The following is a 17,223-nucleotide window of genomic DNA, read 5'->3' as shown; positions in this document are numbered from 1 at the left end:
GTATGCTGACATTACCCTGGATACCGTGGCTCTTGATACATCACAAAGACTTGCTGTCTTAGTCACAGATGTGCCAGCGAGACGTGCACCAACAATTTGTCCTCTTTTGAAATCTGATATGTCACCCATAATGTTGTGTGCATTGCAATATTTTAAGCAAAACTGTGCTATTACTCTGCTAATTAAACCTTCACACTCTGCTCTTACTGGTGGAATGTGCAATCAATGAAGATTGGCCACCAGCCTGGTCAAATTTAGCCATGAAACCTCCAACACTAAATTGGCCATTGTTTCAGTTTCACTGTCCAACCCCTGTATATACACTATATTGCCAAAAGTATTCGCTCACCTGCCTTGACTCGCATATGAACTTAAATGACATCCCATTCCTAATCCATAGGGTTCAATATGACGTCGGTCCACCCTTTGCAGCTATAACAGCTTCAACTCTTCAGGCCAGTCAAGTTCATCCACACCAGACTCTGTCATCCATGTCTTTATGGACCTTGCTTTGTGCACTGGTGCACAGTCATGTTGGAAGAGGAAGGGGCCAGCTCAAACTGTTCCCACAAAGTTGGGAGCATGGAATTGTCCAAAATGGATGCTTGGATGCAGCTGCTCGGCCATGGAAACCCATTCCATGAAGCTCTCTGCGCACTGTTCTTGAGCTAATCTGAAGGCCACATGAAGTTTGGAGGTCTGTAGCGATTGACTCTGCAGAAAGTTGGCGAACTCTTCGCACTATGCGCCTCAGCATCCACTGACCCCGCTCCATCAGTTTACGTGGCCTACCACTTCGTGGCTGAGTTGCTGTCGTTCCCAAACACTTCCACGTTCTTATAATACAGCTGACAGTTCACTGTGGAATATTTAGGAGCGAGGAAATTTCACGACTGGATTTGTTGCACAGGTGGCATCCTATCACAGTTCCACGCTGGAATTCACTGAGCTCCTGAGAGCGACCCATTCTTTCACAAATGTTTGTAAAAACAGTCTGCATGCCTAGGTGCTTGATTTTATACACCTGTGGCCATGGAAGTGATTGGAACACCTGATTCTGATTATTTGGATGGGTGAGCAAATACTTTTGGCAATATAGTGTATGTCTCTACATCTGGCAACAAGAGGTTAGCAGCAGATCCTTAGGTCCTGTAAGTTGCACAGTGGGGCCTACATGGTCGCCAACTTTCTGCAGAGTCAATCGCTACAGACCTCCAAACTTCATGTGGCCTTCAGATTAGCTCAAGAACAGTGCGCGGAGAGCTTCATGGAATGGGTTTCCATGGCCGAGCAGCTGCATCCAAGCCATACATCACCAAGTGCAATGCAAAGCGTCGGATGCAGTGGTGTAAAGCACGCCACCACTGGACTCTAGAGCAGTGGAGACGCGTTCTCTGGAGTGACGAATCGCGCTTCTCAATCTGGCAATCTGATGGACAAGTCTGGGTTTGGCGGTTGCCAGGAGAACGGTACTTGTCTGACTGCATTGTGCCAAGTGTAAAGTTTGGTGGAGGGGGGATTATGATGTGGGGTTGTTTTTCAGGAGCTGGGCTTGGCCCCTTAGTTCCAGTGAAAGGAACTCTGAATGCTTCAGCATACCAAGACATTTTGGACAATTCCATGCTCCCAACTTTGTGGGAACAGTTTGGAGCTGGCCCCTTCCTCTTCCAACATGACTGTGCACCAGTGACCAAAGCAAGGTCCATAAAGACATGGATGACAGAGTCTGGTGTGGAGGAACTTGACTGGCCTGCACAGAGTCCTGACCTCAACCCGATAGAACACCTTTGGGATGAATTAGAGTGGAGACTGAGAGCCAGACCTTCTCGTCCAACATCAGTGTGTGACCTCACAAATGCGCTTCTGGAAGAATGGTCAAAAATTCCCATAAACACATTCCTAAACCTTGTGGACAGCCTTCCCAGAAGAGTTGAAGCTGTTATAGCTGCAAAGGGTGGACTGACATCATATTGAACCCTATGGATTAGGAATGGGATGTCACTTAAGTTCATATGCGAGTCAAGGCAGGTGAACGAATACTTTTGGCAATATAGTGTATATATAATTTATATTATTAAAATATTATCAATAACTATATCATAAATATTATACATCCCCAGCATTATCTCTTCAGTATTTAATTGGATTTATTCTTTGTGAAAATTGTGAATATACATTCACCCAGCATTTCTTGCTGACAGGAAATGTGTGTAATTCATAATTCATAACCTAATCTAATTTTTATAATCAGCCTGAAAATATGACTACCTGCAATAATAATGAATTTTGTGGCTACAAATTGTTCCTTTTTTAAATAGCCAGACTAACAAAAATACTGTGCTGTCAGAGTCAAAAAGCTCAGGAGGATCTTTATCATGTACTGAGGCATTACAAACCAGCAACACACTGAAAAAAATATGTAAAAATATGTCCAAAAACACGACCCCAAAACAACTGGATGCAGACTCACTGTAACTAAACAGATGAAGATTAAAAAAATCACCTGGTCTTCATCAGCTGTCCAATTTTGTCCAAAATCACAGCCTCAGGTTCTTGTTCTAGGCTAATTGGAGTAATTGATGTGGTCTTCAGCTAGTGTAGCCCACCCACCTCATTGATGTGATGTGCATTCTAAGATGCTTTTCTGCTTACCACAGTACAGTGTGTATTACTACAGTAAAGAGTGTGTTACTACAGACTTCCTGTCAGCTTAGACCAGTGAAGTCATTCTCTCCTGATTTCTCATCAGTAAAGTGTTTCACCCTACAGAGTGTTTGGTTGTTTATTTGTTTTTCGAACCTTTCTGATGTTTGATGTGAACATTAACTAAAGCTCTTGGCCTTTATCTGTATGATTCTATTCACCCACTGGATTGGCTGACTGTGTATAAATGATCAGGTGTATATACAAGACATATACAAGAGAACAGGTGTTTATTTTAAAATATATTTCCATACACTCCTTACCATGCATATGCAAGAAACCCTAATGGTAGAACAATGTACACTGCAAATGTATTGCTTCTATATCATTTACTGCCAATCATGTCAGCATAATTAAGTAACTACTGATTTCAGTGCCCACAAGATGCGGACAGATGACTTATTCATTTATTAGATGAACTGTGCATAAAAGCCAAATAAACCATTTTGCTTTTGTTCTACTTTATTCAACAGTATGATTATTTCATCTTATTAGACATTTTGGCATGTTCCATGTTGTTTTGAAACAAGCATTACCATAAGTAGGTTACTGTGCTATTTCGACTGAACTGTTTCATACATGGTGGTTTGAGGGTGTTTCTTTATCCAAATGATGTTGCCATGCACAAGCATATCAATGTAAAATTTGTTGCATTTATCAATGGTCATTGCGTACAGCTGTGCATATGCATGCATGATAAATACCAATTTTCTTGTTCATAAAAACGGGTTTTACACACAAACATAGTACTTTGCAACTTCATTAGACATGTTGACCCTCACAGTTTCATACCAGTTAAGACTTCCACACTGTGGTATATTTTCACAGATTATAAATAGCTGGGATTAGCAAAATGTCGTCATGAATTGTAAGTCCATCTCTTAATACTTACTGCTAGAAACATTAAATTACTTGGTGGCTTTGGCACGCAGATGTGATATTTTTAAAAATATCAATGTATCAGGATAAAAAAATAGATTTAAAAACAGTTTTCTAAGTGTACTAAAAAATAAACCATAGTTGGACTATTAAATTCATAGCATGCTGATGGATTAAAGGTATTTCTAAGCCTAGATATTGATTACAGGGATCATGTTCACAACATGCATGAAATTAATTTTGCAGTGTTTAAAATGTTCGAGCATAGGAACCCACTTATGCAGCACACAAAGCTTAACCATTTTGATTTTTTTTTTGTTCAGTATAATTGTTTTCAAGTCAATTATGGCTCAAGTTAATCTAAAAAATGTATAAAAGCACCATTGTTAACATTAATAGACAGGTTTTTTTTACTTTTATACACACTTTTTTTCAGACTCCAAATAACTCTCCAAAGTTAAGTGCAACTTCTTAGCAGGGCTAGAAAACACCACATCTATCTATGTACATTGAGTGGCCAAAAGTATGTAAATACCTCTAATAATCATTCCATTCAGATGTTTTTGCCACACCCAATTGCTAACAGGTACATAAAATCATTCATAGACAAACTGGCAGTAGAATAAATTATACTGTGAAGATCTCAGGTGACTTTAATCCTGGCACTGTTAAAGGATGGCTCGTTTGCCTCAACTCAGTTCATGAAATTTCTGCCCTGCTAAATCTGCCCCATCAATTGTAAATTGTTTTATTATGAAATGAAAGCATCTTGGATCAGCTCTGCTGAGTGTCTAGCAAATAAAAATCACTTATCTTCTGTTGCATCACTCACTTAAATGTTCCAAATTGCTTCTGAAAACAACATATGCACTAGAACTGTGCATTAGGAGCTTCATGTTTCCATGCTAAGCAGCTGCACTAAGAATACTATGCCAAGCATCAACTGGAGCGGTGTAAATCTCTGGAGTGATAAATCATGCTTCACTATCTGGGAGTCTGCAGACAAATCTGGGTGTGGCAGATGCTACCTACTTGAATGCACAGAGTCAACAATTAAGTTTTTGGGGAAGGGATAATAGACTGATTCAAATGAAGGGTAACATTAATTCTACAGCATAAATATGTAATATAAGAAGAATTGAGGAGATACCTTTACACATGGGCATGATAATGCCCATGTGAACAAAGAAAAGATCATAAAAGGCATGGTTTGAACATTTTGAGAAGTAGCCTCAACCCCATTGCACACATTTAGAGATGAACTGGAATGTTAAAGGCAAGCCTGACCTCACAAATGCTCTTCTGACTCAACAGGCTCAAATCCTCACAGACACTCTCCAGAATCTTGTAAAGTCTTCCATGAAAATGTAGACTGTTAGGATTGGTATCTATCTAGCTAGCTAGCTATTGTGTTTTTATTCTTTACTTCATTTTATATGGAGTAACTGTGCATATACTTGATATAGCCATAGTACATCATTTAAATGTGTCTTGTTGGGTGATTATTTTGTAGTTGTGGTGAGTTATAACTGATTCAGTGATTCACTGCATGTACCACTGATTAGCAAACTGTCATGAAGACATTCTGAAAATACCCAGTGTAGCAAGATGTCAATAAATAGTTTGTGGTTTCTTCTTCGTAACCATGTAATATATTACATACATTAATACCTGTTTTTAAATAACAAAATACATATAAACTGTAATAATGAGCTTAATATATGTATTTGCATCTGTCATACATAACTAAATAACTATGTATATATGTATATATTTTTTATATACACAAAGGGTGTATTTATTCAAATAATATCATCTAGAAGATGAGGGGTGGCAACCCAATCCAAAGTCCGTGGCTCAGAGGCTGCCATTATCATGCACATGAACTGCTTGCCAGTTCTCTTGTCAATGGGATAAATACTGGTAGGAGTAAACCTTCTGTTGCTCTCCACAAACTCACACAGCTTCTGATACACATGGGGGTACTCATGGCGGAGGAACACTCCACGAATTCTCAGTTCCCGTTGAATGTTAATGAAACAAATCTCTCTAGCTTTTCTCCCCTCTTCACCTTCCTTGTCAATGTCAGCTGTACCTGGTGGTGGAGTAAGAATCAAAGTCTCCATTTCACGTTCTTTCCCGTGGACACTCCTTTCTGGGCTGTAAGAGGCTAAAGCAACCTTGGCATACTTTCGAACTGTTGGGGCCTTTACCCTTGGTGGTGATCTCTCAGGCACTTGTTCACCAACTGCAATGGATACATTCAAGAGAAAACATTCATTGGGATCATAGTCCTTACCTGCTTCCTGGAGCTCTTTACAATAATCTCCAAGGTTATCCATGTAACTATCTAGTTCACGTATGGATAGATATGTTGGAGACATTAAAAGGCTTTCTAGGCCATACTGAAGGAAATTTGTTGATGAGCCTGGGTTTGGAAAGCTCAAAAACAGCACTCCTCTTCCTCGTGACAGGTATCCCACTTTGGCTATACGTGAGAAAGCTTTGTGGACATCTGTGGTTTCTCTACAATATTTAATAATGTGGCGACATATACTGCCAATTCTTCCATACAGACAGCTCTCCTTGTGAATAGCCCAGTCCTCCCTGCGGCAGTTGCGAGAGCAGTAGTATGTGTAACAGCTGTGGCAGGATTTAAAGTACAGGCATGCATTAAACAATGTCTCTGTCCGACGACATTTATTGTTGGAACACATCATTGTCTCGTCCTCATCCGGACTCTGGTCAGGAGAGCAGTTCTCATTATTTTGCAGGCCATCACATCTCATCTCAGTTATGGTGTGAGGATCTATTGTTATGGATGTTGATGGTTTGTCATGGGACATGCTACTCTCATATAATGGCTTTGAATTCTTTCTTCCTGATGATACTGATTCTTCATCAATATGCTTCTTGAGTTGATCCATCACTGCTTCACTGGCCTGTATACTAGTGGGGGGTTTATAATCAATGACTAGGTCAGCTAAAAGCTTGTCAAGTTGTTCTAAGCTTTGTTGGAGTGAGGTGCTATGATATGTTTTATCTTTAGTTGAAAGGGGAATTGTCTCATGGTAAGCAGCATCTTCATCTGGAACTATTTTAGAATCAAGCACGTCCCAACTGGCTGAGCGGGCTTCTGCCTTATAGCCCTTGCAAGGTTTGATATCATTGTCTGTAATAGTAATTTCAGGAGTAACATACCACTGTTTGCTTGATGTTCCCTTAGTATCAATTGGGTTTTTGTCAATCAAGGAATTATCAGACAAGGATAAAGCTGCATAACGTCTAGGTGAACTGGAAAGATTAACAACCACAGGTTTTGGTCTGTCATTTAATGACAAAGTTTGTTTCCTTTGACATAGTAGATTCTCATCACTTTTTCCATGAGACACAGGTTGTTCCCGTGCTACATGAGTATTGAGGATATTGTCCCAAGACCTTGAGTGAGTCCTTGAGTCAGTTACTGATCTTGTCGGCTCCATACACAAGTTACTGTACCAAGGGGTAGGCATGGACTCTTGTCTAACTTTTGCTAGTGTAACATTAGGTGTATATGAAGGATAGGGTGTAGAGAAGCCAGACACATCTGAGCCAAACAAATCATTTGATTTTGGCTGAACCATGTGTGCATGACGCCTGTCATCTGTGTAGTATACCTGGGCTGGAATGTAAGTTTCCAGTGCAGGTACAAAGGGATCGCCAACATAGAAAATCCTAGGAGGAACTGTTTGAACCTGATGTGTCCTAGGATCATCCTCAATTAAGGTTCGTGCAGGGGGTGTCTGTATTATGTACTGTGCTTGGTCAGTATTATAAAGATCTCCTTCTGTGAAATATGGCCTGTCAGGTATAGTATGAACCACATGAGTTTTTTTATCTTGGAAATAATGTACTTTAGGAGAGTAGGTATGGCTAGGAATGGTAAAATAATCATCCTGATAGTAAGTTCTTTTTGGGGGTGAAGATTCATATTTCCCCAAATTGTCTACATTGGAGAATTTAGTTGGCACATTGGGGTTTGACTTAGCTCTTCTCTCCCTTCCATATGGTCTCATCTCCCACTGAGAAGGTATTCTGTGTGGTGGAGTCTTTAATGGCAGCATGTAACTGGTTGGCATACTTTGGGAATACTGGTAGGTAGGTGTGTATTCACCTTTGAAATATTCAGTGGGAGTTGGTGTTCTAGAGGTGGATACATGGGGAGGTACTGTAAGACTCTGACTGCCAGTAGTATACCTATGCGATGGTATATCCATTCTTGTAATGGATGACTTTTGGCCATGTTGCTGCAAAGCTGCCTCATCAGGTTTAATGTCTACTCGACATCTTACATGAGGACTAGTGGCAAGTTTAACAGGCCTTCCCTCATCCAAACTTTCAGGCATATAAATAGGAGAGTGCCTAATGGTATCAGTCCTCTGTGGTTGCAATTTGATGGGATGTACCTCATTAAGGACAGTATAAGTCGGTCCATAGAGGGTGTCCCTGGCAGACAACTCTGGCCTCCACTGAGAATGTTTTGGAGATCTATGAAAATCATGATTCCTTCTTACTGCAGGAGGGGAAGAATCAGTCATTAAAGGAATAAAATTGGTTTGGACTCGGGAGGCACTTCTTGATCTCGTTCTTCTTCTAAGTGCAACCTCACCAGCCATTTCAGCAGTCAGAACTTGAGGGTTTACTTGCATGTTATAAAGATCTGGGGATGAAAAACGGTGTAGTTTGTGTCTTTTATGTTGTGCTAACACATTCCAGACATCATCTGGGTTGGCTACATATCTGTTATCCCTTGTCCATGGGTACTCCATATTGATTTTGTTATATTTGGGCTTGTGTAGAGCATCAAAAATATGACTGAGCTCGTTAGGGTTGTTCCAGGGATCCTCCAGTTCACTGATGTATGTGGAATCACATTGTTTACAGGAAGAGTAGAGCTGTATGTGAATATAGATGGAATTCAGTTCAGCAGTTTGATACACAGCAGATTCCAGTATATTGGTTGGATCTGTGATTGTCATCTTAGTCAATTATCATCAAATCATTTTCAGGTGAATATACCCTGCAAAATTAGGGGGGAAAAAAATTACACTCTATTCAAAAAAATGTTTATAATACTGTTACTGTTACTACTACTACTAACAACAACAACAACAACAACAACAACAATAATAACAACAACAATATGCCTGGAAAAAATTGTTATCCTTCGTAAACAGAAATCTATCGTCACTTAGTTCATGATATCTACAAGTAACCAATGTGAAACAAAAAGTTATGAAATGTTGAAGATACAATTTCTGGTAAATATATTGTATGTTTGTATGATCAGCAGTGGTGCTGGAGTACATGCAAGAGCAGAGGAGGAATAAAGTGTACAATTAACATTTATGCATCCACATGGCCCCTTCTTAAACATACAGCTGGCCCAGAGAGGATATCATTTGGGTCTCACTCACTTGTTTAAACTCTTGTAGACTCTTATATATATATATATATATATATGTATATAGTGCATTTTAGGTGCATCCTGAAATTTCACCCGAAAGCCGAATATCCTTAACTTTTTGTGAGTAGTGTATATATATAGAATGTATGTATATATATATATATATATATATATATATATATATATATATATATATATATATATATATATATATATATATATATACACACACTACTCACAAAAAGTTAAGGATATTCGGCTTTCGGGTGAAATTTCAGGATGCACCTAAAATGCACTATAACCTTTACAGGTGAACTTAATTTGACCTTTACACTTTTGAATGCACATGTCCAACTGTTCAGTGTTTCAGTACTTTTTGCATAACTTGCTGTTCTCCTACAAGGTGCTTAATGGCAAAATTCACAATAAACACTATAGTTTACTAAACTTGTAAACCTGGGTTTTGTGGAATATGCTAAAATCAGACAAATTAACATAAAATACATCCAATTCCTTTTAAATATGTTGTATATTTGTATGACCTACAGTGGTGATAGAATACATGCAAGAGCAGAACCATAACATTAAAACCAACTGTTCTCCTTTGTGCTGCTGACCCATCAAGGTACACTATATTGCCAAAAGTATTCGCTCACCTGTCTTGACTCGCATATGAACTTAAGTGACATCCCATTCCTAATCCATAGGGTTCAATATGACGTCGGTCCACCCTTTGCAGCTATAATAGCTTCAACTCTTCTGGGAAGGCTGTCCACAAGGTTTAGGAGTGTGTTTATGGGAATTTTTGACCATTCTTCCAGAAGCGCATTTGTGAGGTCACACACTGATGTTGGACGAGAAGGCCTGGCTCTCAGCCTCCGCTCTAATTCATCCCAAAGGTGTTCTATCGGGTTGAGGTCAGGACTCTGTGCAGGCCAGTCAAGTTCATCCACACCAGACACTGTCATCCATGTCTTATGGACCTTGCTTTGTGCACTGGTGCACAGTCATGTTGGAAGAGGAAGGGGCCAGCTCCAAACTGTTCCCACAAAGTTGGGAGCATGGAATTGTCCAAAATGTCTTGGTATGCTGAAGCATTCAGAGTTCCTTTCACTGGAACTAAGGGGCCAAGCCCAGCTCCTGAAAAACAACCCCACACCATAATCCCCCCTCCACCAAACTTTACACTTGGCACAATGCAGTCAGACAAGTACCGTTCTCCTGGCAACCGCCAAACCCAGACTCGTCCATCAGATTGCCAGATGGAGAAGCGCGATTCGTCACTCCAGAGAACGCGTCTCCACTGCTCTAGAGTCCAGTGGTGGCGTGCTTTACACCACTGCATCCGACGCTTTGCATTGCACTTGGTGATGTATGGCTTGGATGCAGCTGCTCGGCCATGGAAACCCATTCCATGAAGCTCTCTGCACACTGTTCTTGAGCTAATCTGAAGGCCACATGAAGTTTGGAGGTCTGTAGCGATTGACTCTGCAGAAAGTTGGCGACCTCTTCGCACTATGCGCCTCAGCATCCGCTGACCCCGCTCCGTCAGTTTACGTGGCCTACCACTTCGTGGCTGAGTTGCTGTCGTTCCCAAACACTTCCACGTTCTTATAATACAGCTGACAGTTGACTGTGGAATATTTAGGAGTGAGGAAATTTCACGACTGGATTTGTTGCACAGGTGGCATCCTATCACAGTTCCACGCTGGAATTCACTGAGCTCCTGAGAGTGACCCATTCTTTCACAAATGTTTGTAAAAACAGTCTGCATGCCTAGGTGCTTGATTTTATACACCTGTGGCCATGGAAGTGATTGGAACACCTGATTCTGATTATTTGGATGGGTGAGCAAATACTTTTGGCAATATAGTGTATGTCTCTACATCTGGCAACAAGAGGTTAGCAGCAGATCCTTAGGTCCTGTAAGTTGCACAGTGGGGCCTACATGGATTGGACTACCAGCAAATTCCACAGATGTGGGACTGAGATTTGGCGAAAATGACAAAGCCAATTCCTTTTTATTTGAAATAAGAAATACTGGAACATGTGACTGACAGGTGTTTCTTGTTGCCCGTGTGTGCTGTTTAGATTGATTGTTTTATGCCAATAACTGTGAATGTACTTTTCAAGCCATGGGATTTGCATTTGTTGTTAGAAAGGATAAGATCAACATAAAGAGCATAGAACTGTTTATTAAAAAACACTGCTGCAAACAAAGTGTGCCCTTTTGTGGCAACAATATTTCCTAATGGCTGATAATTTATTAAGATAATGGGCCCTGCCACACTGCAAAAATTGATCATTATGCCTGGTCCCTTGCAAAACATACAGCTGGTCCAGACAGCTCACCAGCTCACCATATTTTGAGTCTTTTTGGTGCATATCCTGAAGATCATTGCTTGCCCACATTACACTGACAGTAAAAACTTTTAAAACTTGTGATGTGGAAAGGTCCAGTCACCCTGTCTGGCAATAACAACCATGTTAACCAAGTCACAGAGGTGTGAAATTTTCCCCATTTTAACGCTATTTGTGAACATTATCTGAAGCTCTTGCATGATTTCATACACTGGGCTGTTTCCCCATTAGGATAATTACACTGGATATGAAAAGGAAATAAACTGTTCTTAATATTTAAATGTAATGCTACATGTTGTTTATTAGCAAGCTAAAACTCAATTTTATATTTTTTATTGTTTTTTTTTGTTTTGTTTTCTAATTGAAATGTTTTTAAGTCCCTGAATAAATGTGAATAGATATGAATCACTGCACCATCTTAATGCACCATCTTAATGCATTATCTATCTATCTATATATGATTATCTATCTATATATATATAAAAGTTAAATATGAAATTGCAGTGGGTCCTGTGTTACCTGTCTTTCTCCCCTCATTCAACACATCGGCTGAAAAGTTAATGGATGGACCAGGACTGAGAACCGTGAAACGCTATTCTACAGCATTCTGCGCCACGTGACGTAGAAATGCATCACGCGTCATTTAAAATGAACGCGTCATTTAAAATGATTCTCTGGCTAACAGAAAATCATATTGAATCATGTAATTCACCACGTATCCCATGTCTTTATGAAACACATGATGATAGGATAATTGGCACACGACTAATATTCCTCACGCCCAGGAGAGCAACATGCACACAAACATGTATCGATACGTTTGCGGTGCCATTTCGTAAATATTTACCGTGTGGTACGCAACGACTTCAATTAACCTAAAATGCATGAAACTGAAACCTCAACATGGTAGAGGACACGATAAAAGAATCAGTAGGTTGAACTAAACTCGGAACTAAAATCGCTATTCCTCCATCATTTGCAAAAGATGCGAGTAAAAGCGCAGCACACCGAGGTATACGGCGATGATCTTACCGGTGAAATCCATCCGCCATAAGTATAATTATCCACTTTCCAGATGCACCACAATGACGCATATTCTGATGGAATCTGTATCTTAGTTTGCCGAAAACAGTGTCAGTCATTTCGCTCTTCAGGCCTTTTATAAGCTTTGAACTGCATACGTCGCGTTACTACTGCCTCTCTTCTCGGTAGAATCCCAATTGGGTTGCTAGTAGTGATGTGTCGAAAGCAAACGATTCGACTCTTTAAACCGGCTCTTTCTGGTTTTAGAACGAGCCGATTCGCATAAGAAAGAAAGAAAGAAAGAAAGAAAGATACGTTTTTAAAAGAACAACAAAAACAACAAGTCAGAGGTTATCGTTCTGTTGGAGCTGGGTGGTGGTGTTCATTTACATTTTAGGCATTTATCCTTATTCAGAGCGACTTTATTATGGCCTTGCTTACACACACACACAAACATTATATATATATATATATATATATATATATATATATATATATAATTAATTATATACACTACTCACAAAAAGTTAAGGATATTTGGCTTTTGGGTGAAATTTATGGAAAATGTAAAAAGGTCACGCTACAATATTATATCATGAAAGTAGGGCATTTAAGTAAATGGTGATTTCCTCATCTCAAACAATTTATTGAAACAAAAGCCAACAACAGTGGTGGGTGTACCACAACAAAAAATGTCAAAGTCTCAATAATTTGTCATGTGCCCTTGACCAACAATTACAGTTTGACAATGACGTCTCATGCTGTTCAAAAGTCGACTTATTGTCTGCTGAGGCATGGCATTCCACTCTTCTTGAAGGGCGGCCCTCAGGTCATTGAGGTTCTGGGGTGCAGGGTTACGAGCCTCAGCTGATCCCATAGGTTTTCTATGGTATTCAGGTCTGGAGAAAGTGCAGGCCACTCCATCTGAGGTACCCCAGCCTCCAGCAGCCATTCCCTAATGATGTGACCTCGATGACCTGGAGCATTGTCGTCCATGAAGATGAAATTAGGCCTGTATTGTTCATGCAGGGGCACAATGACTCAATTAATGATGTTATTCAGGTAGTAGTGGCTTGTCACTGTACCATTTACAAGATGTAGGGCAGTTCTGTATTGAGTAGACACACCTGCCCAGACTGTAACTCCACCTCCAGTGGCTGATGCATAGCGCTCTCCTTGACGTCTCCAATATTATTGGCGGCCATAATTTCTGCTCAGCGTGAATCAACTTTCATCAGAGAACAGCACTAAGGCCCACTGGTCCCTTGTCCAGCGTAAATGCTCCCTGGCCCATGCAAGACGATGACGCCTGTGCCTTGTGGTGTGGTCAGGTACCCTTGCAGGTCGTCTAGCTCTAAACTTAAATTTATATGTATCCCAAATGAGAAATCCAGGGGCAATAGTGGTAAGGAAAAACTGACTTAAATAGACTATGAATATGATTGTATGCATAATTTTGAATTCATGAGGTTTCTATTACATTCTGATACTATACTGGATCCATGATGGACACAGCTGCAGATCTTCTTATCAAAAATAATATTAAAGTCTCCAACAATGGATATTTTGTCTAAAGAAACAATTAGGTCTGAAATTAAATCTGCAAATTCATAGAGGAATCTAGAATATGGTCCTCAGGTCTGTAAAAATAATTAGTGGAACTGACCTATTTTGATCCATATTTTGTGGTTACATGTTAGGATAAAGAAATTTAAACACATTGGATTCATATCTACATTTTTGTGATGTCTAGAATCATTAATCATGATCAACAGTTCTTGCCCTGCCCAATAATTTAGTCTCAGTATAACCAGAGACTAAATTAAGGAAACCGTCATCTTCCATTCTACAGTTGTTGCTTGGTTTTTCTATTAGATAGGTGTAACTGTCATCCTGTCACATTGTCCATCCATTGAGTAAGCGTGTACGGGTTGGCCAATCTGGTAAGCAAGTAAGCGTGTATGGGCTGGCCAACCTGGTTCCGTCTGTTAAAGTTAATTTTGTCAAATAACGTTCACAGTCCTGGACAGTGAGTGACCTAACAGTCAAATAAATCCGGATTTTGACCAGTCATTGTTTAGTGGTTAACACGTTCGCCTCACACCTCCAGCATCCTGGGTTCACGCCTGCTCACTCTGTGTGTGGAGTTTGCATGTTTCCCCGTGCGATGGGTTGGCATTCCATCCAGGGTGTATCCTGCCTTCATGCCTGAGATGCCTGCACAGGCTCCCTGTGACCCGAGGACAGATCGGATAAGTGGTACAGACAATGAAATGAAATATAGGGGTAGAATCCGACAAGCAAAAAAAAAAAAATCTCCACAATACACACTATTTGGCATGAATAACAGTGGAGAACTTAAATTCATCCATTTAGCAGAAACCCTTTGCAGTCTCATTGAGTTTGTTAACGTTTGGAACAAAGATGTGTGATTGTTATAATCGTACAACACCCTGATGTTAAATTGTTAAATTATGTAAGAACATTCTGATTTGGTGGACCTTCTGTATTATGTCAATTTCTCCCAAATTTAATGCAGAACAGTGATTGTCACCTTCAGGTGAAAGAAACTGAGCACAGCAGTGTTTATAGTACGTGAGTCTTTATTGGTAAGATGTACTTATAGTAACTGCATAATCTAGCAAATATTGTTAATGCCAAATATCTTATTAAATATTTTACATTTGAAATGCAATTATGCTGCATTTTACATATGAAATGCAACTATGCTGCATTTCCTCCCAGGGCCTTCTGTCAGTTTATTAGAATTGTAGCTTCACAGACAACAAATGAACAGGAAAAGCCTTGAGTAGTCAACACAGTCAAACATGACAAAACAAACAAAATAAATAAATAAAATAAACAAAACAAAAATAAAAACACCAGCAACAACAAAGTTACAATTTGCAAGTTTGTTCCTATGTTTGAAATTAAGCAAAGTGCTAAGCAAAGAAAGTAACATGCAAATAATACATTTTAAGTTTGTTAAATGTTATAACAAAAAGCCATGTTATACATTGTTTTTTTTTATGCAAATAGTTAGGTCAACCCTAGTTAAAAGTGCTAGGGCAGTTTTAATCACCTGGATTCTTGAGTGTAGACACATGACAAAACAAAGTCAGACCTAAATGCAATTACAATTTCCTAAATGCTTACAATCTTATGAGAAAAAGAACAGATATAATGGCTATAAAGAGAAGATGCAGTGTACCATGGTATGGACAAGTTTTGCAGTCCATCTGTAGACCATGGTGAGCCAAAGATAAAGAAAATGAACAGGTGGTTTAGGAAATTGGATGCCCGCTACTCAATGTAAATGATAGTAGTGCAGGGCAAGCACCTAGCACAAAAGAAAATATGTATTTAAGAAATGCTGTATTTGTTAGTCAGTAGACTGAATGATTCACAATACTATGTGAAAAACAAGCAATTAATTACAAGATCACCCCAGAGTTATCAAGGCATTCACAACTGTCATAGCATGCAGTTCCCAGTGTTCAGACACTCATTCATAAAACAACTTTTAACTGGGTATTGAACAAGGTATTTGGACTAAAACTCTTCAATTCTGGTGTGTGAAACCTGCACTCTCATTTTTCTTTTATCTAAATATCTCAGCCATGTCATGTACATATGTGCACATGGTCCAAAGCATGATGAGGTGAGGAATGATGGCTGTATGACAGAGGTATATACTGACACATTTCAATCTGTGACATTGTAGGAAGCTCTCTGCATGTACTATCCAAAAGTGAGTCTAATCAACACTGGGGGCTTGAAAAGGGAGGAGAATATTATGAGTAATACTTGATCTTATCACATTTTTAAGTTCTGGAACAGCCCAATGTATTATAAAAATAAGTCTGGTTCAGTTTTAATGTTAAAAGTCACAAGGAAAAAATGCCTTGATTTAAGGTAATTTTTAAGTCCCCATACTGCTATATCTTGAATTTTAACCATACAACCTTAATTCCCTCACTAATTTGCATTCACCATATTTCTGGTTTATTAAAGCCTTCTATTTAACAGTGATTTTTCTTTCAATTTTTCTCTGTGCTTGGTTGAGAGAAAAAAGAGAGTCATATTCTGACTATGTTCTACTGGCTTGATTTCTTGTCCTTCTGAAAGCTAAAACTGGTACGTCGGCTGAGTTTGCGTTGCTTCTGTGCATAATAGTCAGCTCTTGAAGTGCTGGCTCGAGACTCAAGGATGTAGTTCACCTGACAGACAGCAAGAGCAAATGCACCATTCAGTGATAACATTTAAATGGTCTGATATTCATCAGACAAAAAAAAAAAAGACCATTTATTATGGCTCTTGAAAAGATTAATTTGTGTTCTATTGATTGTTATATACTGTTCCCCAGCAGATGCATGGGGGAAAACTGAAACAAATGTGCATGGGGGAAAACTGAAACAAAGGTGGAACCAGACAACATTTTAATGACAATAAAGAGATTGGATTTAGATTTAGGTAATAGATTTACTTCACCTTTAGCACGATCTCATTGACTGTAGCAGCATCGCATTCAAAGTAAAGGACCTTGTAGTCATGGTTGCTAAGATATGTGAGCTTAAATATTGCATGGCCTGGAACAGAAAACCAAAAAAAAACAAAAACAAACAAGTGACATAAGTTAGTCCATTAAAAATTAAATGCATAATCAAGATATTTGCTGATTTTTAACATTACTGTTTATAGTGCCCTTTGAAAGTAATATAATGGCAACATCAATTCACTTATGCTATGCAACACTGACAACATTTGGATTTGATATCTAAAGACGAATATGAGAATATGAAACAGATCAG

At 39.2% G+C, this 17,223-nt stretch overlaps 2 protein-coding genes across 5 annotated transcripts in view; both read right to left on the bottom strand.

The window, feature by feature from the left end:
- Window positions 1-2,120: 2,120 nt before the first annotated feature.
- ajm1 (apical junction component 1 homolog) lies at window positions 2,121-12,653 on the bottom strand. The gene is made up of 2 exons (XM_058382507.1): window positions 12,422-12,653; window positions 2,121-8,641 (listed from the first exon to the last, which is right to left on the bottom strand). The coding sequence occupies exon 2, from the start codon at window positions 8,598-8,600 to the stop codon at window positions 5,385-5,387; it is 3,216 nt and encodes a 1,071-aa protein (XP_058238490.1). The 5' UTR covers window positions 8,601-8,641; window positions 12,422-12,653; the 3' UTR covers window positions 2,121-5,384.
- A 2,344-nt stretch (window positions 12,654-14,997) lies between these two features.
- The window catches only part of mapkap1 (MAPK associated protein 1), a 34,240-nt gene continuing 32,014 nt past the window's right edge, over window positions 14,998-17,223 (bottom strand). For all 4 annotated transcript variants that reach the window (XM_058382744.1, XM_058382741.1, XM_058382742.1 and 1 more), the window contains 2 exons: window positions 16,904-17,001; window positions 14,998-16,632 (listed from right to left, as the gene is read on the bottom strand). In XM_058382744.1, the coding sequence (XP_058238727.1) occupies window positions 16,510-16,632; window positions 16,904-17,001 (221 nt within the window). In that variant the 3' untranslated portion in view covers window positions 14,998-16,509. The remainder of the gene's footprint in view (window positions 16,633-16,903; window positions 17,002-17,223) is intronic.

The sequence above is a fragment of the Hemibagrus wyckioides genome, linkage group LG28, assembly GCF_019097595.1.
Source record: "Hemibagrus wyckioides isolate EC202008001 linkage group LG28, SWU_Hwy_1.0, whole genome shotgun sequence".
Classification (NCBI taxonomy): Eukaryota; Metazoa; Chordata; class Actinopteri; order Siluriformes; family Bagridae; genus Hemibagrus; species Hemibagrus wyckioides.
Note: the sequence above shows the minus strand (reverse complement) of the source record. Positions and strands in the feature narration are given on the sequence as shown.